The sequence below is a fragment of the Lissotriton vulgaris genome, chromosome 6 (genome assembly GCF_964263255.1).
Source record: "Lissotriton vulgaris chromosome 6, aLisVul1.2, whole genome shotgun sequence".
Lineage (NCBI taxonomy): Eukaryota > Metazoa > Chordata > Amphibia > Caudata > Salamandridae > Lissotriton > Lissotriton vulgaris.
Genome location: NC_141694.1, coordinates 197,395,544 through 197,421,143, shown reverse-complemented (window position 1 = coordinate 197,421,143; position 25,600 = coordinate 197,395,544). Strand labels below are relative to the sequence as shown.

Genomic DNA, 25,600 nt, shown 5'->3' with positions numbered 1-25,600 from the left:
ACTTTGTTCATGCAGCCATTGTTCATCCTTTATTGCACAGGTCTGGTGGTGGGACCCTGCTCCGATTCTCTTGGCGACGTGGGAGAATGTTTGCGCAAGTATCACTTCTTGTATGCTCTTCATTGACTGCTTCCTTGACATTTTATCATAAGCCTGCATCGGGTACTTGGGGTGTCCGCTGGACACATTTGATACATTTTCCTTTTACTTGCCTTTCCTGATGTTGAGCTTTGCAACTACGAAATGGCCGTCCTGGTTCTCCTATCTAATGTGCTTGGAAATGCAGACGCAAAATGGCGGCGGGCGCTCCTGACGGTGCAGCTACTTGGAACATTGCAGGGCATCCTGTTCTTTTTGAGTTGGCCTGCCCGCTCGCTGTGCTGTTTTACTTGTTCTCTTCCGCTTATAACTTTGCGCTATGTTTCTGACTCGGGCCAGCGAACTGTACGTACAACAATGACACTCGGCTCCTTTGCCCCAGCACGGAGAGTTTTCCATCTTGCCTGGATAGCTTGCGGGGATGGGCTGTACAAGTGATTTTGACTCTGCTTATGTTTTTATATTTCATCATCCACCACGGTATTGTTGCAGGGGTGCGGGGCGGCGGGGGGGTCGGGTGCCTGTGTTGGGGACCCCCCTAGTTTCTTTTCCCCTTTTGTGGGGTTTTCGTTCATTTCTTTTCCTTTCACTTCGTGTTGAATATTGTCTCTTTCTCTCCTCTTTGTCTCTTCTTTCTATATTTCGGGTTTAGACACTGGGCGACACGGGCACGCTGCTAGGGGGGTAGGCCGTATGCAGGGTGGGGGGATGGGGGTGGGGTATTGTTTTTGATTCGGTTTTTAGTTCTATGGCCTTATTTTTCATGCTAATACTTTGGCTTTTCTTTCTCTTTCTTCTTCTCCCTTTATCTGTGGGTCTGGTTAGAGGTAATTCACTGTGCGTTTCTGTAGTTCAGTACAGGGGTTTCTGTTCTATTGCTTTATTACGTGGCGGACAGGTACTGTTTGTTGAATATCCTGATTTTACGTTTTGCTACGCATACCCTGCCTATGATGGTCCTGCCGTAAATATCCTGTCTCAAGTGTAACCCTAGTGTTGGCAAGGTTTAACTGTGTGATATCAGATCCTGCTTTCCCTTATTTAAAAAACAAACCTTTTTAATCCTGTGACCATGTTCTATTCAGCTCTCCTGAGTTGCGCATTGATACTGTGAGGTGTACTTTTGCATTGATCCTGATCTACATTGTTTGACTGCACTACCTCTGTACCTTTATTCAACCGTGACGGTTGATGGACTTTGAATGTAACTGTGAAATGTCAATAAAGGTTTACCAAAAAAAAAAAATAAACAGAAGGTGGGACGCCTGGTAGTATGACATGACGTCTGATGTGGCCAGCCCACCCGTGTACGTGATGTGGCCAGCCCACCCGTGTACGTGGAGCAAAAGCAGGTCCGTAGGGCCACTCGCACAGCTCCCCCCTTCCACAGAAAGCCACTCAACGCTGTGTTAAGGCGCCGGAACCAATCTTGTGGGATTAGCACCGGGTGATTTTGTAATTGATAAAGCAGGCGAGGAAGCGCCACCATCTTAAAGATTGCAGATCTACCATGTATGGAAAGCGGCATTCTGGCCCAAACCTGGAGGTCCTCCCGCACACGGTCCCACACCGGGGTGATATTGCGCTCCCGGGACACGGAAGCGTCCTCTGTGAGGTACACTCCCAGGTACTTTACTCCATCAGCGGTCACCTGGAGCTCATTGGCCCATTCTCCTACAGGCTGCGGACCACCCAGGTTCCAGAGGGTAGACTTTCCAGGGTTCATATAGAGGCCCGATGTTTCACCAAAGATTTGTAATATTCGCAAAATGAGAGGTCCCAAGCGCTCAAGGTCAGTGAGGAAAAACAGCACGTCATCCGCATACATAGCTACCCTATCAGCCACGTCGGACGACCACTGAAAACCTTTCAGTTGGGCATCAATCCGTACCCATGCCGCAAGATGTTCCATCGCCAGTGCGAATAAATATGGGGAGAGGGGGCAACCCTGTCTCGTCCCCCGGCGGATATTGAAGGAGCGGGAGACCCCTCCACCTACTCGCACCGCGGCCGTGAGGTCCGTGTATAAGAGCCGCATGTACGCTAGAAATCGGGGCCCAAGATTCAGACGCCCCAATAGGGCAAATAAATACGTCCAGCTCAGGGAGTCAAACGCCCTGTCCATGTCTGCCAGCAGCAGTGCAGCCCGTTTTCCTAACCCTCGCCAGGCCGATATCGCAACCTGGGCTCGCCTGATGTTATGTCGAGTGGCGCGTTGTGGCATGAAGCCAGCTTGGTCAGGGTGTACTAAGTCAGTAATGTGGGGCTTGAGTCTATTGGCGAGGGCCTTCGCTAACACCTTGGCCTCGGTGTTAAGCAACGAAATCAGACGGTAGGACTCATGCCTCTCCGGTGGCCACCCCGGCTTCAGGAAGACAACTACCTCCGCATGCCTCCAATCCGGGGGGAGCTTACCACTCTCACGCGCCTCCTCAATGACCGGCCGGAAGTGGGGGGTCAGCTGCGTCGCATACTGTTTAAAGAATTCGCTCGGGAACCCATTCAGTTCGCCCAGAGCCCTGGTCAGCTCTTCATCCGACAATGGCCGAGCCAGCACCTCAGAACCTCATCTGTGACGGCCCTCAGAGGGAGGTCATCTATGAACCGCTGCACCATCTCCGCCTCCAAGCACTCCCGGGGAGCATATAGGGTCTCATAGTACAAGGCAAAGCTACCAGCTATCACAGCAGGCTCTAAGAGCGGCTCCCCATCCGGGGCGACTATCTGGGGCAACGGCTGGGCATGCATGATGCCCTGACATAAGCGATGTAGCATCTTGCGCGATTTATCGCCCCACTGATATATGCGGCTACGGGTAGCGAGCCAGGCTTGTCGGGCTTCAACCAGCAACACTGAGGTGTATTGTTGTTGCGCCAGCACTAATTGGCGCCGCGCCTGTCCGCCGTCCTCCCCCCCCCGACCTCTGCGCTCTAGAGCCTCTAATTCCGCCTCTCGCCGCACAAGGTCCCTACGCTTTTCCCTCCGAGCCGCCGCGCACCATGAGATATCGATTCCCCGCAGCGTGGGCTTCATGGCTTCCCACAGCACCACCGGGGACTCCACCGTGCCCTCGTTCGTGGACAGATAGTACGCAAGTTCGCGAGTGATGTGAGCACGGTAAGGGCCCTGCATTAATTGCCAAGGCGACATACGCCACCTGAACGGCTGCCTAGCGCGGCCGGTGTCCAGCACAACATAGACCGGGGAGTGATCCGACAGTGCCCGTGGTAGTATCTCAGCTGACAGAATCTTATTGGCCATTGCCCATGGAACAAAAATGTAGTCCAGCCTCGAAAACGAGTCTCGGGCCGAGGAAAAGTATGTGAATTCCCTGCGCGCCCCGTGTTTGTATCTCCAGGAGTCAAACCAGTCCAACCCTGTGGCCATTACCCTCAACCTGGTTGCCTGCTCTCCCCCCACCTAGTCCCCACCAGCGCCAGCAGTGCTCCGCCACCTGTCACACGAAACATCCATGACATCGATCCAGTCCCTCCCCCCCCCCCCCCCCCCCAAACCACAGACAGGGCAGTGGGCATGTCGACCCAAAGAGACATCAACTTCTCCACCAGAGCCCATTGCAGGGGGGGCAGCGCATATACACTTCCAATGACCACCACCTCACCCCCAATCTCCCCTTGTACAAACACATACCTGCCTTGTGCATCCACCCATGTGCGTCTGAGACTAAAGGGGACCCTACGGTGTATAAGAATGGCCACTCCCCATGACCCCCTCGTGAAGCCCGAATGGAAGGCATGTGTGAAACCATTACGCTGCAAGCAAAGTGCCTTGGTGTCTTGCAGGTGGGTTTCTTGCAACAACAGAATATCAGTGCCCCTCTTCTTAGCCCAGGCGAACACAGCTCCCCTCTTCACCTTGTCCAGCATCCCGCTCACATTCCAACTTAACAGGCGTGTCCCGCAGGGACCTAGCCTTGATCCTTCACTATCCGACAACATTTGTAGAAAGAACTGTGAGTAGTGTCAGGCCCACAGCGGGCAACAGTGGCATTTCCCAAGATAGGACGAAAGCAGCAAATTGTGCGCAAGCCCCCCTCTTGAACCAAAACATTCCCAAACCCCTTCAACTTCCCTCCCCCCACCCCGCACCTCCCAAACACAGAAGTACCTGTTGTGGTCGGAGCGTGGTCTCGGCGCCAACAGGGAGCAAGGGAGCACCTCCTCCAATGGATCCCCAAGTCACAGCCCATATAGAACTAGGCTGTCGTCCCCTCCCTCACCCTGAGCAAGCGTGGCCTCCAGCCAAGCCAGAAGCCCCGGTCAAGCAAGCAAAGTTTGATGCAAATGTCAGTTCCTCCTACTTTCAGGACACATTCTCCTGAGCCTCCTGCGAGTCCTTGTCTGGACGTGTCTTAGATCTTGATCGCGAGTCACGACTCGAGCGGGATCTGCCACGGCGCTTTCGCTGCTTATTGGGACCCCTACCAGAAGGGCCCCCGGCTGAGGAGTCAGATTCTCCGCCCCCTACTGTGTTGACGCGCACCTTGACAGTTTCATCCGTCCAACGAAAGACGTCCTCCGGTGTGTCAAAGAAGAAGGTGCGGGACTGAAAGACGACCCGCAACCTTGCTGAATAAAGCAGAGCATATGGCAACTTTAAGCCCCGGAGGCGAGCCTTGGCGGCAGTGAACGACTGTCTCTGTTGTTGGACCAGCTTCGTGTAATCCGGGAAAATAAGGATGTTGGAGTTCTCAAATGCCAGTTTGCCCTTTAGCCTCGCCTGTTTCAGAATGGCGTCCCTATCGGCATAGTTCAGTAATTTTGCAATCATGGGACGAGGGCGCTCTCCCGGGGGGGGTTTCTCTGTCAGCCCCCGATGAGCCCTCTCCACCACAAAGCAGCGGGACAGAGTGTCGGCAGGCATCCAACCCTCCAGCCATTGCGTCAGGAAACGCTCCGCATTGCCCTTCTCACAGTCTTCCGGAAAGCCTAAGAGGCGAAGGTTGCTGTGCCTGGCACGGCCCTCCGCATCCTCAGCCCTCGAGACTAGGTCTTTCTGTGTTCTTTCCAGGGCAACAACCCTCTTTTTTAGGGTAGTCACGTCGTCCTCGACAGTAGATATGCGCGTTTCCGCGCCTGTTATGCGTTCCACGGCGTTGCACAAGTCCTGCCGGAGGAGAATAACATCCGAGCCCACCGCCCCGATTTTAGCATCCAGGACATCTCTGGACTGCGTGATTGCAGCCAGGAGCGCAGCATTGTCGGGCACCTGAACCTGCACTCCTTTAGCGCCGGCGGCTTCGGTAAATTTGTCAATGGGGCCCTGTTTGCCCGGTGTTCCCCGAGTCATGATGTCTTCGGGGAGGGAGGCCCCCTTCCGACCCACGTCCCCACAGATATCTCCACCGACACTGCCCAGCACAGTCTCTCAACGCTAGCTGCTCGTCGGTTGGGGGATGGTGTAGGCCTGCGAGCCCTTATCTCCGACTGTAGATTGTAGCGCCGCTCCCCAGCCAGCTCCCGAAGATATCCGGCGGGTAGCCACAGCCTCACGATGCCTCGCCAGTAAGGAGGCCACTGCACGGGTCGCTCCCCTAAAAGTGTTCACCGGGGCCCGACTCGGCCCCCGATAGGCCGCGGAGCCTCACTGTCCCTTTTGTGCCTACCACCACCGGGCCATCCGGGCCCGCAGTACCCCTCGCACCGCTGGACGCTGCACCACTCCCTGCGGGGCCGGGGCCTCGAGGACCAGATGGGGTGGCGCCCGAGTGAATAAGTGCCCGGGGCCCGACCTGACCCCCGATGGGCAAAGCAGCCCAGCAACTACCCTACACGGCACTCCGCTGGACCCGGACTGACCTGGACCCGGGCTGAAGCCTATGAGCTCGGGGCAGCCGCCCTCACGGCAGACACGGGCTCCGCAATGCAGCGCCGACTCCTTCCCAATCAAAGATGGCGGCCGCTCTCTCCGGCCGTTCTCGTCGCTGGTGTCTGCCACAGATGCACCACGACCCCATCTCCTGCCGCGTCGCCGATCGGGGACTACCACCCCAGGGCCCCAGGATCCCCCAATGTGCAGTGCGGCCGGAGCCTCTCCAGCCCTCGGCGCGGCCCTCCGTGCCAGTCGGCGCGCGCCGGAACGAGGCCCCAGAAATCGAGTTCCCGGCGTAGTAGGCCGCGTCGGACCGCTTGTCACGCGGTCTCCTACCGGATCTTCTCTCCGCCTCAGGAGCGGATTCCGTGCCTCCAGACGGAGTCCCCCGATAGCTCCGGGACCAGGATACACACGGCGTTGCAGCGAACTGCAACATATGACCGGGGCCAGGATATTGCGGTAGGATTGTTGAAGGCTGGTCGGAGCTCTGGCTCTACATGACCGCCATGTTCGCTGGCCAAGCCACGCCCCCCTTTATTAAAAATTTTAATTAAAATAAAATGCTTGTTTCTACCCTGCCCCCTTTTCTTGTTTTAAAAAAAAGTTATTTCTTGTGACTGTACAGATGGCTGCCAACACTCCCTGGTTTGAAGTGTTGGCAGCCAATCAGATCTCAGGCACGAGATTGGGAAGGTTCGCAGCTATCTGAGAAATCTTTACATTTATAGAGAACTACTGAACGGATTTACACTATTTAACAAAAAAGAGTGTTTTCTTGACCAAGAGCTACCTTTTTGCCAAATTTTGTGTAATTCCATTTAGCAGTTGGGGCTGTAGCTGTGTCTAAAGTTTCCTATGGAAATTACCATGGAGAAAAAGCGTTTTGGGATCACCCTTTTCCTCAGCCCCCGCTTGAAGGATCACTTATAAAATTTCAACACAGCAACTGAAGTGAGTGGCGTATTAGTTTTGAAACTTTCGCGAAGATTCATCAAATGGTACCAAAAATATTGGAAAATGATAAAACGTTCTTCCTATGGAAACTAGGTCCTAACTATTACCACCTACTATATTTATATATAACTTTCCCCCTGCAAGCCTCTGCCTATCGATGCATTGTTGTGTAGTTCAGCAGAGGGGTGAGGACCAGAGGCTAAGACTGGGGCTTCTCCAGCTTCTATCCTACCTTTCGGTTCTCACCAAACAGGCTTTTACTTCATGTTTCTCTCACTAGAATATGTGCAGAGATTTTCTCAGCGAGTACCAGCTCTCCCATCTACGGACACAGGAATGAGATGCACAGGGGAAGTGGAGAGGCACTGAAACCATCTGTCAGGGTTTCTTACATCAACCCTCCATACCACTACATGGTGACAAGAGTTAACCAACTAAGAGCACCTGGCAACCAACACGAGGCAGCTGAAAGCCTTAGGTCTCAACATGAGAAAGAACGCCTATTTCATGGTGTATGCAGCAGCATGACCCTTCCCAGAATACACACCTCTCTGACCCACTAATCACATAATAGAAAGATATTTCAGGACCTAGTTGGTCTTTGGAACAAATGTGACAATGGTTATGCACAGCATGGAGCTTGTGCAATAAAGATGGCTAGAGGGAATGGCTCATTCTAATGGCATACTACTTTGTACTACCAGCAAGGGGAACAAGCATTCACAATGCAATGGTCTCGCCTTTGCAAATGTTAGAGCTATTGGCATTGTTAATGACAACATTTTTTGTTATGTGTTGGCTTTGAAAACAGATAAATAAATGGCATTGTCATTTACAATGCCAATAGCTTAATCTCTCGCAAATGTGAGACACATTGCATTTGCACACGCACAGCCACACACACACAGACCCCCCCCACACACACACAGCCACACACAAAGCCACACATACTTAGAGCACAATTCCAAGCCAATGTAGTTAAAAAATTATTTGTGATGAAGCACCCGGGGCACCGTGGAAGCGCAGACAGCTCATTTGCTTACGTGCGCCCGGGGCTCCATCACTGGGTGCTGAGGTACACCCTGCGTCACGAGGATGCCAGAAACCTAAAAAAACTACAGATGGCGACGGGTCCGAGCTCGGCGGGCAAACACATATATACATCACTTGATGTCTCCTTTGGATTACTTTGCAATATTTGCGTGTTTGAATACTTAAAACGTGCTACGAACCCCGCACATCAGAACTATTGACTTCTCCACCTGGAGCGGGGCTCTTGTAAACAACCTGATGCCACCAAAACGCCCAGTATCAAAACAGTGCTAAATGAAAACGTGCTTTTAACAGACGTCTGCATTATTCAGGGATCTTTATGCGGCAAGAATGCATTAAACATGTAACTGCTCGGTAGACGCTGAAGGTGGATTGAAATCGCGTGGATTTTTGCAATATTGAGGGTTCAAATGTAGAGCAAAATATAGGACTGTGAGAAAGTAAAATATGAAGCTGTTACATATGTTCGAATACACATGGTATAACCAAAACATGACCGTGCCTATACAGAATCCGTACGGACAGCGGTAATGTGAGCATTACAGAAGGCAATGGCCTATTGAATGTACCAGAACACCCCCAGCCCATCAGAAGCAGTCAATGCAGACCCCATGAGAACTTATAGTAATAAAAAGGGGGGGGGGGTTGTTTAAACACAAGAGTCATCCCACGTCCTCCCAAGGCGCAGGCTTGACACTGAAGGAGAGGAGTACGTACAGTTGAGGTAAAAGACGGATACCTGCACAGCTTTGTGCGTCCCGAGCCGGGGAAAAAATGGCGCCCAGCAGACCCTCACTACAGAGTAGCAGTACCAACGCTGTGCCAGCAGCCCCTTACCAGAGGCGTCGCACATCGTGCAGCACACACCGGAAACAGTATAGCACCCCCACCTCTCACTGGGAACCCTCTTGCCTTGCAACACACTGGCAGAGGGGCAACAACCCTCCTTTACCAATACACCGCCACTGACCCTTGCCACTCCGAAACTTCCCTCCCCAACACACACACAGGCAGGCACCGCATGCACAGTGTGCATTTCAGTAAAATGCACGGCTCCTCCCGCCTTATCCAGGGGTGCTCATGTAACATTATCTGAGTCCTCCCTTCCAGGGAGTGGGATCTCTGATCTGCAGATGCCTGTGCAGCAGGCGCACTAACGCGCTGCGACGCTTTCACACGTGTGTCCGCCCTTTGTTTGGGTGGGGCCTCAGTGACCTTGCCAGGGATATATATAAATATACAGTAAGATATGCATGTATAAAAATAATCCCTCAGCAGCAGCCATGAAGAAATATCGAATAAATAAACACGAGGCAGCCTTCATCACACTAACAGCATGCTAATGAAGGGGGGTGGGGGGTGCTACATCTGTAGGCAGCCCTTCCGCCCAGGCTCTTTATTGATTAACCCCCCTGCTGCCAGCGCCGGCAGCGCTAGGTGTGCGGTGGACCCTCACACGTGTCCCCGACCGCCAGAAGCACCCCAATCCCTACGCCACTCACCGCCAATCCGTAATCTGCTCATGTCAATGGAGATTAACCCCAGGTACGCGCTTTAACTTTAATACTCAATTTCGTCCCCTAAATATTTTTGAGCTGTAGATGCTGCATAGAAATACATATAACCCTGCAATCTCAGCTCGAGTAAGATAGCACTGCAGATGACGGCGGGTAAGCTGCTTTCCACAAGAAAACCCACTGTAGGATAACAGAGGGTACATTATGCATCTTCGTTCCCGCATGCGTGGGAGGAGGGGAGGGCCACTACAGAAGCCCTCAAAAACGTCCAAAATGGAGGGCGAGGCATCGATCATTCCCCAGCAGAATGGGTAACATGAGAACTCAGGGCTCAGTAGAGTACTCAGATGTTCACAGAAGCGGGTGCGTGAACCCAGCAACCAAGCCCCCACTCGAGCCCACGCGCGAGAGAGACGACTGCACTCAACACCGGCGGGTTCCCTGGATGCTACCGAGCCACTCCGAGGCGCACCCACGGACCCTTCAGCTGCCACTCCTGCAAGTTCTCTTGCATCCGGACCTGCACCGCACCTGCACCCACCAAGCCGAGAACCAGCAGCAACCACCTGAAGTGCATCCTGCTCAACACCCGCTCCGTCCACAGACATGCCGTCAAGCTTTGGAACCGCCTCGACACAACATCCCCAGACGTCGCCTTCCTCACGGAAACATGGATGAACGCCTCCTCAGCGCCCGACATCGCCATCGCCATCCCAGACGGTTACAAGATCATCCGGAGGGACCGCGGCAACCAGACCGGAGGAGGCATCGCCATCATCCACAGGAACACCATCCGCATCACGAGCAACTCAGACGACACCCTCACAACCGCCGAACACCTGCACTTCCAGATCCACACCGACCCCAAGACCACCCTCAGAGGCACACTCATCTACAGACCCCCGGGACCATGCACACAATTCAGCAAAGACATCGCCGGCTTCATCAGCCCGCACTCCCTCTCCCTCCGCTGACTACATCCTCCTCGGGGACCTCAACTTCCACCTGGAGAACAACAACAACCGCAACACCACCACCCTGCTGGACAACCTTGCCACCCTCGGTCTCAAGCAGCTGGTGACCACCCCCACCCACTACGCCGGACACACACTCGACCCAGTCTTCTCCTCCAGCAAGGACATCTCCTTCAGCTACGCCACCGGACTCCACTGGATGGACCACAGCTGCGTCCACTTCAGCTACAAAAAGAACACGATACACCAGCAACAGGTTGCACGCAGAAGTTGGAACAAGATCACAGCTGACCAGCTCCCCGCTTCCCTGAGCCAGGACCCCCCCGCAAGCTCAGCGAACCCCAGCCAGGCCGCCAACAACCTCACAAAGTGGATCAGCAACTGCGCAGACGACCTCGCCCCACTGAGGACCCCGCCCAGCAGACCCGGCAGTAAGAAGGCACCATGGTTCACCGACGAACTCAAGAGCTCCAAGAGGAACTGCCGAGCCCTCGAGAGAGCCTGGCGCAGAGACCCAACACCAGACAACATGACCACCCTCAAGCTCGCCACTCGAAAACACCACCAACTGATCCACACCACCAAGAAAACAGCATTCAAGGAACGACTGGACAACAACGCACACAACAGCAAGGAACTCTTCAACATCGTCAAAGAGCTCTCCAACCCCAGCGCCGGAAACAACATCACCCCATCACAAGACCTCTGCAACTCCCTCGCCTCCTACTTCCACAACAAGATCACGGACATACACAACAGCTTCAGCACAGAGCCGACGCACCCCACGACAGCACCTGCACCCCCCACCACCACCCTCCGCGCCTGGACCCCGATCAACACCGAGGAAACCCTACGCACGATGAACTCCATCCATTCCGGATCTCCAACCGACCCCTGCCCTCACCACGTCTTCAACAAGGCCAACTCCGTCATCGCACCCCACCTGCGGGACATCATCAACACCTCCTTCAACACAGCGACCTTCCCGGAGAGCTGGAAGCATGCCGAACTCAGCGCTCTACTGAAGAAACCATCAGCGGACCCCACCGAACTAAAAAACTACCGCCCCATCTCGCTCCTCCCGTTTCCGGCCAAAGTCATCGAGAAGACCGTCAACAAGCAGCTGGCCGCCTTCCTCGAGTCGAATGGATCCCTCAAACACTCGCAGTCCGGCTTCCGGGCCAACCACAGCACCGAGACCGCCCTCATCGCTGCCACTGATAACATCCGAGCCCTGCTCGACAACGGGGAAACAGCGGCCCTCATCCTCCTGGACCTTTCCGCGGCTTCGAACACTGTCTGCCACCGCACCCTAGAGCAGCGCCTCAGCAACGCCGGAATCCAAGAGAAGGCACTAGAATTGGATCATCTTCTTCCTCGCCGGAAGGACTCAGAGAGTCCGCCTCCCCCCCTTCAGATCAGAAGCCACCGAAGTCATCTGCGGCATTCCTCAAGGCTCCTCGCTCAGCCCCACCCTCTTCAATGTCTACATGAGCCCCCTTGCGGCCATCGCACGCCAACACAACCTCAACATCATCTCCTACACCGACGACACCCAGCTGATCCTCTCCCTCACCAACGACCCCGCCACCGCCAGAGCCAGCCTACACGAGGGGATGAAAGACGTAGCAGAGTGGATGAAGAACTGCCGCCTGAAACTGAACTCAGACAAGACGGAAGTCCTCATCCTGGGATCTTCGCCCTCCGCCTGGGACGACTCCTGGTGGCCCCCCGCCCTGGGCAGCGCACCCAAACCAACAGACCATGCACGCAACCTGGGCTTCATCCTGGACTCCTCCCTCTCCATGACCAGACAAGTCAACGCCGTCTCCTCGTCATGCTTCAACATCCTGCGCATGCTAAGTAAGATCTTCCGGTGGATCCCCACCAAGACCAGGAAGACGGTCACCCAGGCCCTCGTCACCAGCCGACTGGACTACGGCAACTCGCTCTACGCCGGAACCACTGCCAGACTCCAGAAGAGACTCCAGCGAATCCAGAACGCCTCAGCAAGACTCATCCTGGACATCCCCCGACACAGCCACATCTCCGGACACCTGAGAAACCTGCACTGGCTCCCGGTCAACAAGAGAATCACGTTCCGACTCCTCACCCACGCACACAAAGCACTACACAACCAAGGCCCAAGATACCTCAACAGCCGCCTCAACTTCTACACTCCCACACGCCAGCTTCGATCAACCAACCAAGCCCTCGCCGCCGTCCCCCGCATCCGAAGAGCCACCACAGGAGGAAGATCCTTCTCCTACCTCGCCGCCAAGACGTGGAACTCCCTCCCGACCCACCTCCGCCTGACCCACGACCACCTCGCCTTCAGGAAGCAGCTCAAGACCTGGCTGTTCGAGCAGTAGCGGACCCCCCCTCCCCAAGCACCTTGAGACCCTCCGGGTGAGTAGCGCGCTATATAAATGCTGTGATTGATTGATTGACTGCCAAGAACTGGGAATTTGGTGCCTATAGTGTGGAGGAGAGTTGTGAGCAGGACAAGTAGAGGTGGGCATGGCGGCCTGGGGGTGGGGCATGTAGTGGTGGTCACCAGGAGCCAGTGAGCAGAGACTGTCTATCAGGACAGGGCTGGAATAAACACACATGATGTCAGGCGAGCCTAAGATGGCTGGGGTCAAGGCCCTCTGCCTGGGTTGAGCGCTGATGATAGCCTCGCTCCTATTTTGTGCGATAGACTGCAAACCCTCTCCCGCAGCCCAAAAGAAGGACATACGTGCTGCTAAACGCCCGTCTACCTTTGTGCTCCAAGTACTTTTGTACAGGGGTATTTAGGCCTACTGCAGACGCCTGGGCGTACTCCAGCACATACGATGCCGGGCTGGTGCAGTGGGTACGGATCGGCTTCACTAAACAGTTTGGCAGGAAACTGCTTCATGTGACCGTTTAGGCCACATGCGTCCCAGATGGAGCGCCCTATGCCTGGAAATAAGGGTAGCATACGGGGTGGCATCAGCCGGGTTTGCTTTACCCTACTTTCATTCCCGGCATTTCTGGGATAAATATGTGATCCACATATGCCATCCACACTCTGGGTCCGGCCTATAGACCACCATCTCCGAAGGGTCCCTCGCTGTCTGCAGACACCATACCCCTAAATAGCAGCAATTAGGAACTGCCTCACAGTTGAAACAGCCCCAGCCCAGTTTGGACCAGGCAATCGCCTGCCTGCCTCCTTTTGGAACATTTCCACAGGCACTGTAGACTAGCTTAGTGACAGCCCCTACCACCACAGGGCTCTTTCTACACACAAACAAGATTGCCCTCCCATACAGGTATGTAGGCACGTGGTTTTCTATACAGACCACCCTCGCCTGAAGGTTAGTTTAGAACCCCCCGCCTGAAGACGAGATTTCAGGACGTGCTCCACCAAAGACCCATTCACACAGCACCATACGCTGTAAACCAGTGCAAATACCACTCTCTCCTACATACTAGTACACAGACAACCCTCCCCTACGTACCAGTTTACATAATCCTCCACCACAAGACCATTTTATCTTACAGACTGCTCTACAAACAGCCTCCATCTGCGCCTTTTGTTCCACCCAAACTCTCGATATTTGAACAGCTGATGAAGCTCATTAAATCATTAATTGCGCCTGATGCGGACTCTCGCTCTCACCTGCAGCGGTCACTCTCCCCTCTCCAGCTATGCACTGACAGGCCGCCTTGCCTGATATGCCTTCACGGAACCTTGCATGGCAGTGATGTCGCTCCTCTCCCACTCCACCTCACCTCTGCAGCTACCAACATCTGCGCATTCATTTCACTCACATTTCCACCTCCCCAAACAACTGTTCTCAGCCATCGGTCACCATTAGCTGGCCCCTCCCTCTCCCGTCCTCAGCCGCCTTTCTCGCAGACCCCGATAGGAAACAGACCTCGCCAGCTGGGCACAGTAACAGCCAAGTGGGAGGCTGCGAGCCGGTATACAACGGTTACCACGCATTTTTTACAATGCGGTACCGTTACCACGCTACTTTTATCACGCAGGTCGTTACAACGAAATGCGCTGGGGGGCGCTCCAGGATAGTAAATACTTTAATTTACTATCCAACTCCTTTCCCTAGAGTCCACGGGGACTGGAGTTGGAATAGTAAATTAAATAATTTACTATCCAGCGCCCCTCCACGCAAGTCGTTGTAACGACTTGGGTGGTAAAAGTAGCGTGGTAACGGTACGCGTTGTAAAAGTACGCGTGGTACCGTCATACATCCCTGCGAGCCTGATCCCGGGTTGGGACTGCCCCACTGAGCCAACCCCTGAGTACATTTTAGATCACATCAGAGAGGGGGTGTCTCCGACTTGTGTTAAAGGGAAAAAAACGGTGCACACGAAAATGGCCGAAATAACGGAACGCATGGCACAGTCCGTTCATCGCGGGCACGTTGCGTCTTCCACCAGAGAACGCTGTACTATACTGGACAGTGTGGGGAGGGGGCAGCGCGCGACCCCCACTTCTTCCTATTGGTATCAATGGCTTAGTTTCCCCTTCCAAATGTAGCCTCAGCTAGAACCTGTCCGTTTCCGAGGAGCCACCATCAGCTCGTTCTGGGGATGAGACCCCCCTCTCCCCTCCATTAATGGTTCTGACTTTGCGAGAGCTCCATCCCACCAGGGCACCCTTTCACGGGGGTCATCAGCTGCGGGCACGTACGAGTAAACAAGCAGGCGACGCACAGCCCAGGCTGATCAGTGAGGATGGGAACTAGGTAGGCGAGAACACGGCATGGCTATATCCAACACGCATGACAAATTGACACGGACAAGATATCCGCAAAAGAGCAGGGCCTCTCTCACTTCAAGTGAAATTCGCACAGCACACTACAAGGACGTGTAACGGGGTTTGCAAAAAAAACACAATCACCACAGGATTAAATACATACAAGTAGCGGTTTCAGAAAGGAGGCAGCATCGCGGGCACCGGCGGCCACAGCTGGGGCGGGGGGCTTTTCCTTTTCCTGGGTCGCGTCTGTGACCACGGTAGGCATGACTCGAGTGTTCTTTAGGCCCCATCCTTTTCAGACTGGGCACCTCCAACTTCCTGCTGGGGTAAAAGGTTCCTTATCTTCTTTATGGGGCCATCTGGACCCATAAAGAAGATAAGAAACCTTTTACTTCAGCAGTAAGGCAAGGAACCCAATCTGAAAAGGACGGGGCTTAAAGAGAAAGAAGAACGTCACTAGGAGCTCTTCTCCAAATGCTGGCCACCGTTTAGGAGGCCAGCCAATGGCGAAGAGGGGCGGGACTTAACCTCGCTAGTGATCTTCTCTCTAGCTCATTAAATCTCGCCAACGAGACTGCGCAAGCGCAGCCATCGCAGGCTAGGACCTAAAAAGGAGCAACAATGTCAAATAATGCTGCCTTGCTTTCTGCGTTCCACAAAAAGGCAGATGGGAGAGGTGATATTGCTTCAAACATTCCAGTTTTCAAATCACAAACTCAGCAGAAGGCATCTTGGGCAAATCTGTCGGTAGGTGCATCTGCGACTGGAAACAGGTTGGAAGTGTTTGAAACAATACTGGTTATAAGAAGAAAGCAAAAGAACGACGACTACAGCACTAAAATATAAAAAGATTTTTTTTAATAGTGACTGCAATGTCACCAGCATACAATTATTATTGAAAGGCAAATTGATACATAATTTTTTTGTTTTGTAGAGATACAGAAAATTGGGAAACCCTCAGAATGAATTCACTCCGATGATCCTTCTAATTTGTTCATAAGTAAGCCAGAATACCAACGACCAAGGCGCCTGCAAAATCAATCAGAATAAAAACAATTACATTTGAATCTGTTATTACAATTTGTGTCTTTAAAAAAGTAAAATACGTAACAGTGGATTTAAATAAACAAACTCTATTGGTGACTCAATTCATGGGAATGTAAACAAAAAATGACAATTTTACAAGGTTTGTCAATCAATACTTTTTACGGAAAATATAATTGGGCATTCATACAGCAATCGAGTATAAAACAATTCAGTGTATGGCAAATGTGGCCGATTATTTAATCAAAACATTGAAACTCAATACAGACTTCGTATCGTGAAAACTGAATACATTTCAGAAAAAGTGACAATTTATGTGCTTTAGAGATTAACAAGTGACAGTTATTAATAAAGATTTATGTACATTCTAAAAACTTCTGTGCCATGAAGGTTATACACACTATAAGATTTAAAGATATCAAGTAGTGATATGCGTCTGCTTTTAAAGAATAATATTATATACTAATTAAGCACAAATTAGAATGTAAAATAAATACAATTCCATAAGATCATAATCAAGAATACGAATATTGTATGAGCGAAGGCTGTATTATAAAATTGTTCTTTAAATGGCGACTAACATTAAATGGGTGTTCAGTAAGTGGTAAAAGAAATCTTACAGTTTTACAAATGTGTTTATTAAGTTCTTAAACGAGTGTTACTCATCATCAACGGAGAAGTGGAGGGTACACAGAAATGTGCCTTCATGCATTGCTCCCCTTAAGCACTCAAACAATAAGAATGAGATCCTGGGAGGAGCCAAGATGGTCGTGTGAAAACTTGGCTCCGCTGATCTTCGCTGCTCCTAACAACGATATCCTGCTTTAAAATGCCAACTCCGGACCGATGCTGTTAAAAGACGAATATACCTCCTCTCCTGATCCCTCTACACTCCCGGAATCTGAAGTTATTTCGCCCGGAAGATTGGGGCCTGGTCGAGATTGAAGCCGGGACCTCGCGTAAATGTGGTGACCGGACCCAAAGTGAACAACATCGGGGTCGAGTGGGGTGTTGTCCCGGTTCGGGGCTCAAATTTGACCGTCGACGTGTGCTGATGAACTTGATGCTTCTGAGGATAAGTGAGCCTCGCATACGGTGACAAGTGTGGAAATTCGCTGAATTTTCCTCCTGAAGGTCATATACATGTTCAACATTGAATACTTCACCTTGTGTGCAAACCAGCTGGTGGAGCCGCACTAACTTATTGACACTCACAAATGCCCCAACCACAAAGTGGTGGAGGATCTAGTGTGGGTTTCGTCGCCACTCCGGATCGAGTGAGGAGGTGCCATGGCGGCACGACTGGAGCAGAATAGGCCCGCCTCACGGTCCTCCAGGGGGCCCAAAACCGTACAAGTAAATAAACTGGACCGCTATACTGTCCTCAAAGAATCCCCCGGTGAGACTAAACAGACGCCGTCAGTGAGACAAGAGGACCCAACTGAACCCTATACTAGCGGATTTAATGGTGGCCATTACTGGCGTATGAACATCCCTTGGCCAGAAGAGGGAGGCGCTGGTGCTAAATTGGACATAGTCACCATCGAAATAGGGCTGATTCGCACGGACCTTTCCAAGACTAATGAGAAGGTCAAATCGCTTGAAATCAAAACGAACACACTAACGGATGACGTCAGCCAGTTACAGCAAGAGGTGAAGAACCTCGAGAAATCAAGAACTTTTATGGACCGTAAGCTGGATGAGTATGAAGGAAGAGTTCGGCGAAATAATATCCGTATTCTTGGACTTCCTGAAAATTCAGAGGGGCAGACCGGGTGCACCCCCTCGCCCCATGATTGCACGGGTGCTAAACTTTCGAGACCGTGATGTAATCCTACAAGCTGCACGTAATGGTCCCCCATTGAAATATGAAAATGTGTCCCTCTCCTTTTTTCCGGACTTCACTCAGTTGGTTCAGAGACAGCGTCAGAGTTTTCTTGCCGTGAAAAGAAGATTGAGAGACAAAGGTTTAAAATATGCAATGCTGTTCCCGGCCCGGCTACGAATTGAACTCAATGGAAAGACCTGTTTTTTTGATAACCTTGAGATGGCGTCAGACTGGTTGGACAGTGTGATAGCCTCTGAGGCGGAGGGCCGGGACCGGGGAGAGTTGGAGGACCAGGAGTAATGTATAATGATTGTGTTTGGCCTCGATGACATTGGGGTGTGGTTCCATGGGGGGGAAAGGGGGAAATGCAAATCATCCTTTGTTGATTTGTTATGTCCTAATATATGTTGTATATATTTATTTGGAATCGGTACGGAGGGTTCGTGTTCGTGGATGTGGTGAAGCGGTGGGCGGGTCTGTGCCCTCCTTCGAATTTCTACTTCTATTTAGTTGTAGATTAGTATAGAGTGTTTGGGGCGACAGGCACACTGCTAGTTGGGGATGCGCATAAGCGATATGCAGGGGTACAGGGTGGGGGGTGGGAAGAGGAGGGCTAAGGTCTATCCTGAAATGTGGAATGACGATCTTTGAGTTTTTGGTTTCATTTTTGTATTATTGATTGTCATAATATTGGAGATTCATTCTTGTATTTTTTGGTTTGAATTAATGGTCAATGGCATCAATGTAATGTATCTGATAAGCATGCAGTGGACACAAGAGGAACATGTGCCTATTTCTTAGGACGATGGGGGGTAGTGAACTCAAGGTTTTAAGTTGGAACGTTAATGGGTTGGGGGATAAAATAAAACACAGTGTGGTGCTTCAATATCTTAAACGTCTGGCACCGGATGTGGTCTTGCTGCAAGAAACACAATTAGTTGGAAACTCCTGTATGGCAATGCATTGAATGGGCTATAAGATGGTGGCTCATGCAGGATTCACATCAGGCTCTAGGGGGATTGGTATCCTGGTCCGGCGGGCACTCCCATTGGTCATTGACACGGTGTGGGAGGACGACAAGGGTAGATACATTGGGATTTCGGGTCGCTGGGAGGGGCGTGTGCTCACTCTGGTTTCGGCCTATATCCCCCCTGGTTTGCAGTCTACTTCCTTTTTTGATCTGAGGAAAATGCTGTTGGAATTGCCGGAATGGCTTTTGATCCTGGGTGGTGATTTCAATGCTGTTGTTTCTGGGCTATTAGATGGATACCCCCCAAGAGAGACGGGACGGGTCTGGAGGTGGATGCCGGATTTTCTTGATGCCATGGATTTTGTAGATGGTTGGCAACTGCATCACCCAGACAGAAAGCAGTACACATTTCATTTAGGTGCACATGGCAGCCTTTCCAGACTGGACTATTGCTTGGTCCCCGCGGCTCAGGCATCTTATATAGTTGAAGCAATTCACCTTGCTAGGGGTATCTCCGATCACTCTCCGCTATGGATTAGGTTTTCTTTTGCCCCGAATTCTGCTGGTAGTATAGCGCCTATTAACCCCTGGTATATGCGAATCCCAAACTACGAATAGATCTCATAAAAGCACTGGACGATTACTTTACAGACAATGAGGGATTGGTGCCTTCATCACAATCTCTCTGGGAAGCCTTTAAAATGGTTATTAGGGAGCAAGCCTTATCATTGATAGCTGGAGTTAAAAAGGAGCGTAATAAGGAAATTGTAGAAGCTGAAATGGAGATTAGTAATCTTGAAGGGGAGTTGGAACTGGGGGTGACGCAGGCTAACTTACATATCCTGAGCCTTAAGCAACGTGACTATAAATCATTGGTCACTGATATGGCTAAGACGCTTGGTAGAGAACAGCAAGGGAGGATCTATGATTTGGGGGATAAGGCTGGGAAGCTTATTGCTTGGCTAGACAAAAGGGAAGGTGCCGACCACATTGTTCCGGAACTTATTTCAGAGGAAGGAGAATTGATTAGTGACCCACAGACTGTAGTTGACACCTTTGCGGAATATTTCAAGCGGTCTACTCCTCGGTCTCAGATAGACCCGAGGAGGACTCCCACCTATTGCTTCGGGAGATACGACTCCCCTGTCTGTCCAATGAGGACGGGGATTTTATGAATAGTGAGCTTACTGTGGATGAGATTGCCCAAGCCATCTGTACTTTGAACTCGGGTAAGGCGTTAGGACCTAACGGACTCCCGTTCGAGCTTTACAAACTTAGGCCGGACAAATTAGCTAAACATCTAAAAACTATGTTTCAGGAAGCCCGTGAAGAGGGAGTTTTGCCAACAGACCAGAGAGTAGCATCAATAGTGGTGATACATAAAGAGGGTAAACCGAAAAATAGATGTGCTTCGTACCAGCCTATTTCCTTACTGAATGCAGAACCTAAGATATTGGCTACACTTCTTGCAAATAAGTTAGTAAAAGTCATTGGTGGACTTGTTCACCCGGACCAATCAGGTTTTATTCCCTATAGGAATACGGCCCTGAATTTACGCAGATTGCACGGCACCATAGCTAGAGCGCATACTTTGCGGGAACCGGCTGTGGTCGCCTCGCTCGACGCGACTATGTCCTTTGATACCGTTGAATAGTCCTACCTGTGGGCGGTCTTGGCCAAATTTGCATTTGGTCCTGATTTTATTCAATGGGTGCGTTTGTTATATTCTGAGGCACTCGCCCAGGTCGTGGTTAATGGTAGGGTTTCTGCATTGTTCCGTTTGAGTTGGGGCACTCGGCAGGGTTGCCCCATCTCCCCTCTTCTTTTTTCATTGTCACTGGAGCCCCTAGCGGCTTGGATTTGATGGGAACCATCGATCCGAGGTATAAGGTGGACCCCTGACTGGGAAGACAGGATTTCCTTGTATGCAGATGACATCTTGCTTTATCTGACTGCTCCCCGGTAATCCCTTATGGTGGTGTGTGACGTTTTAGCCTCCTTTGGTAAAAACTCTGGTCTTACCATTAATAGGGGAAAGTATTTGTTATATGTTCTCAGTGGGGATACTCTGGTCCCGCCTAACAACTGCCCTATTCAGATTGCTACGGCTGGATTTCGGTATCTGGGTATATTTATTACACTCGATCCGGCAGTCAGATATAGTGAAATTCTACTACCCCACTCCAAAGACTTAGGAGCGACTCGGCGCACTGGCGTAAACTCCCGCTCTCCTTGCTGGGACGAGCGGCTCTCTTTAAAATGATGGCTTTGCCCCATTTCCTCTATGCTCTCCAAAATACCCTAGATGTCGTGCCTGCCAGCTATTTTCGTAAAATAGAAGGATTACAGCGTAGTCTTTTGTGGGAAGGAAATCCCGTATTGCGTTGGTAAAGCTGACACTTCCATGGTACGACGGTGGAATTGCTCTGCCGGACATTAAAAGGTAATATTGGTCTTCTCAACTCACCGCCATTAACCACGCAACATACGGGTTCGTCACGGATCCTGGGTATGCGATGGATAGATGGCTGCTTCCAGGGGGCAGTTATAATAGAGCGCTGTACTCGAGGCCAGCAAGGCAGAATTTGACGGGTCCCACCAAACACGCAGTAAAAATCTGCCATGATGCAACGAGTTCATTGGGATGGAAGGGTAAACTGACGCTGGCTACCCCCCTTTTTGACTCCGAGAGACTAGGCTTCGATAAATGGGAGATGATAGGAATTTCAACTATTAAAGACGTATGGAATAAGGGGCAGATTAAATCCTTTGAAGTAATGCAGAAAGAATTTGAGCTATCTAATTCTAAATATTTTAGATCTGCACAGATCCGCCACTAGTTACAGGCGACCCTTGCCGTGGATGTGGAGTTGCCGGAGGCATCTCCCCATGAGGATAGAATATTAGATGGCCACCTCCCCGACAAAAAGATTTCCCTTATTTACAAAAAATTAATTAACAATAGAGCGGAGCTGCTGGGTGATTTGAGAGGGAGATGGAATAGAACTGGATGACGAAGACTGGCAGGCAGCTGTCTCTTCCCTGAAGGTGGTCGCCATTCCTGCCAGGCTTCGACTCATTCAATTGAAGATCTTGCATAGGGAATATATCACAGGCCCCCGGTTGGTTCATATGGGGTTGACATTGGAGGGATTGTGTAGACGTAAATGTGGCTCTTAAGTACATTCTTCCACATTATCTGGGAGTGTTGAGAGGTTGCCCAATATTGGAAGGAGGTTCACACCATTATGCAAGAGGTCACGGGGATATCCCTGCAACCGGAGGCACGTAGATGTCTCCTAAACATATGGGAACCCACTGATTGTACGACTGCACAGACACCGTGGGTCACATTGGGCAACATGATAGCCAAAAGAAATATTGCCCAGAAATGGGGCTCAAACACGCCACCCACCCTTGGAGAGTGGGAAAGAGACACGGACTGATGCATGTTTCGTGAAAAAACAGTGTATGTTGTGAGAGGACGTCCCCGGAAATGGGCCTTAATTTGGACCCAGTGGAATGAACATAGGGACGGAATTTGTACACGACCTATTGATGTTATTGATGTTCCTTCATCCCCATGACATGTTTTCTTGACTATGTACTTCTGTTTTCACCCCATCTCTTAATGTAGTGCTAAATGCTATGTAATTTTCGGTAAATATGTCTTTTATTGATGCCTTCCTTTAATAAAAAGATTTATAAAAAAAAAAAGAATTAGATAACTAAGGTAGGCATGCAATTAGTATGTTACATCATCACACAGTAAATCTAAAGCATTATGGCTCTAGTAATTGTCAGTGACAAACAAACAAAAGATTAAAACAAAATGACTTCTTTAAACTATCTGCACAAAAGCACTTGCATCTCATTAAACCTATATGAAAGGAACAGGAGTGCGCGTCTAGTATCTAGGAACCCTACCATTATACTATCTCCATATTCTTGTTATCCCTACCTCATTGCAAACTGAGATTTCAAATATTAAAGACCATTGGCAAACAAGGGCCCAAGCCACAAGCTGGCAGCCCTCCTCCCCCACGGAACTGGTGCGGGCTAGTTTTGATAGGTCAGGACTGGCAGCCAACAGTGGCCACATCTTTCGAATTTTTGCTTGTCTACGTCCGTGACCGCTATTGGCTGCCCACTGGCTGACGAGGTAGCCTGGGTGGTCGGAGGTGTACTAAACTAAATAGGGGGCAACCTTACCTGTTGACCACTTTGCTTTATGGCGGACGGACGCCGACAAACTCTCCCAACAACACCGACCCGCCATATTCTGTGGAGCTGTAGTTTTCCAGTTGGAGCTAGCCTCCGCTGCCATTGTTTATCCGCAGAGACTGCTACCGTTTTGATAGAGAGGGCTTCTTCTTCTCTGGATCACTCCTGGCAGTGGTGACAGACGACGGGGAGCCTCCTATTAGGGCTGATTTTCAAAGGACCCAAGCAGGGTGCTGGCTGTCATCACCGGAGTCTCCACAGGAGTTTTTGCAAGAGCCATCTCGGGACGGAGGTGAAGTGGGGCGGAGGATGGGTTTTCTCTGCTCTGGTTTTGATTGGAGGGCATTTGTGGGGAGTTAGGTGCTCGCTTTGGACATTATCAGTGTTTGTCTGGATAGGACTGAGCTTGGAGGGCACTAGGACGCTATGATTTACTGGTCACACTGAGCTAGGTGAGCGGCTCACCTTGCATCTTTTCGTAAGATCAGGGTTCTGCTCATCTTTAGTTTGTCTGCATTAGTATATAACTTACCGACATATCTGGTTTCGGCTGATTAACCAGCGTAGGCCCAACATCCTGTAATTCTGGGCAAATTGCTTTAAAATGTTTGGGCAGTAAGTGGTGCTGACGCAGTATTAATCATTGGCCATCAACTTTCAGGGCCTTTCGCTGTGTTTTGCTCAGTTTTTCCCATGTGACTGAATACCGCTTAACTGACCATGTTTTTTGAGTTACACAAGTTGTTTTCAGGGCATCTTATGTTATTAGGCAGCACAGTGGGGATTAGGGCTTTGCTGTAGGGTATTAGCCATTTTCCTACAGTAAGTTTGAGTGTGGGGTCATTCTCTAGTTGCCATACCAACAAAGCAGGTAAAGCGAAAGTATGATATGGCAAAGATCATGGTGTGGATAGACGCTATGGACCAAGTGTTGGCTTCGGTGCAACCAGCACCAGCCTTGTTGGTGCAGGAGGCGGACCTGTCCTAGAGATGAGGCAGAGTCTGATAATGGTGTGGTTAATGTAGAGCACAGGAAGGGACAATATGGAACAAGTGTTGGCTTTGGTGCAACCAGCACCGGCCTTGTTGGTGCAGAAGGAGGCGGACCTGTCCTAGAGATGAGGCTGAGTCTGATAATGGTGTGGTTAATGTAAAGCTCAGGAAGGGACCCCCCCCCAAAGGCAGCATTTCCCCTTGTCTGTAAGTGATGAGTGGAAAGGAACTACGAAAGCGGGTGCAGCAAATGCCCCATTGACAGTGGTCACGCCTGGTCAGGGACAGGTGGTGGTCATCAATGGGGAGGTGGACAGGGACAAAGATGCCAGGCAGCAGATGGAGGCACCTAGGAACACAGAGGATGAATTAGTAAATAGCCTAGGTAGTAATCAAGGTGAGAAAGCTTTGGCCGCTTCCTGTAATCTGGTGGCGGCACAGTGGCCCAAGCAGCTCGAGGGGACTGCTGATGCTGCAAAAGTAGCCGACATTCAGCTACAAGCAGGTGCTCTGGGGCAGCAGCATCACTCCCTTGCGCCACTCCCAGGGCAGGCCCTACCAAGACTACCGTGACATCCGTGGCTGGGAACACAGGTGAGGAGACTGTTCGAGCTAGTGGGCATGGTCCGTTTATGTCCCCCAGGAACTGGCTAGGATTGCATCTATTGGATGAGATGAGGGAAAAATAAAGAAGGATGCGTACGCAGATATGTTTGAGCTCACTGTAGTTAGAACTCAAGAGGAGGAAAGCAAGGCTGCAAAAGACTGTGCACAACTTGAAGAAACCAAAAGTAGAGGAGACACTAATGAAAAGGATTATGGATTTTACCATCTATCAGTCAGTACTCCTTGAGAAATACCCCATTTGTGGCCTGCAAACTGCTTACTATATGAACAAGATTGCAGGCACATACAAAGACTTTGGCGGGATTTGCTGGAAAGGGTATAAGACAAGACATTTAGGCTGAAGAAATACACATCCCCAGGCATGTTTTGGGATCAAACAGACATCAATGCAAGGTTACGTTGCATGATGTTAAAGAAGCCTGAAGTCATTTAATTTAATAAAATTGTGTTCTAGACAGCAAGGGTCTTGTAAATTCAAGAATATTTGCTCTTTCTGCAGAACATCAGGGCATCTTGAATTCAAATGTTTAAGAAGACAAAAGACAAGGATGGGCAAAAGTAAAGGTGTCTTACAGACAGCATTTGCGAGTCCCTCGCTAGTGTACTTACTTGCATTGAACCCATGGCGGAACTTGTGCCCCTGTAAAGAAACTGCACTCCAGTTATAACTGGGTTTTCACAATCGTTTTAGAACACCTGTGCCAGGTCTTCAGGCATTAGAGTACTGCA

At 50.8% G+C, this 25,600-nt stretch overlaps 1 protein-coding gene across 2 annotated transcripts in view; it reads right to left on the bottom strand.

The window, feature by feature from the left end:
• Nucleotides 1-16,021: 16,021 nt before the first annotated feature.
• The window catches only part of SLC25A27 (solute carrier family 25 member 27), a 174,840-nt gene continuing 165,261 nt past the window's right edge, over nt 16,022-25,600 (bottom strand). For both annotated transcript variants that reach the window (XM_086926237.1, XM_086926238.1), the window contains one exon: nt 16,022-16,214. In XM_086926237.1, coding sequence (XP_086782363.1) covers nt 16,143-16,214 — 72 coding nt within the window. In that variant the 3' untranslated portion in view covers nt 16,022-16,142. The remainder of the gene's footprint in view (nt 16,215-25,600) is intronic.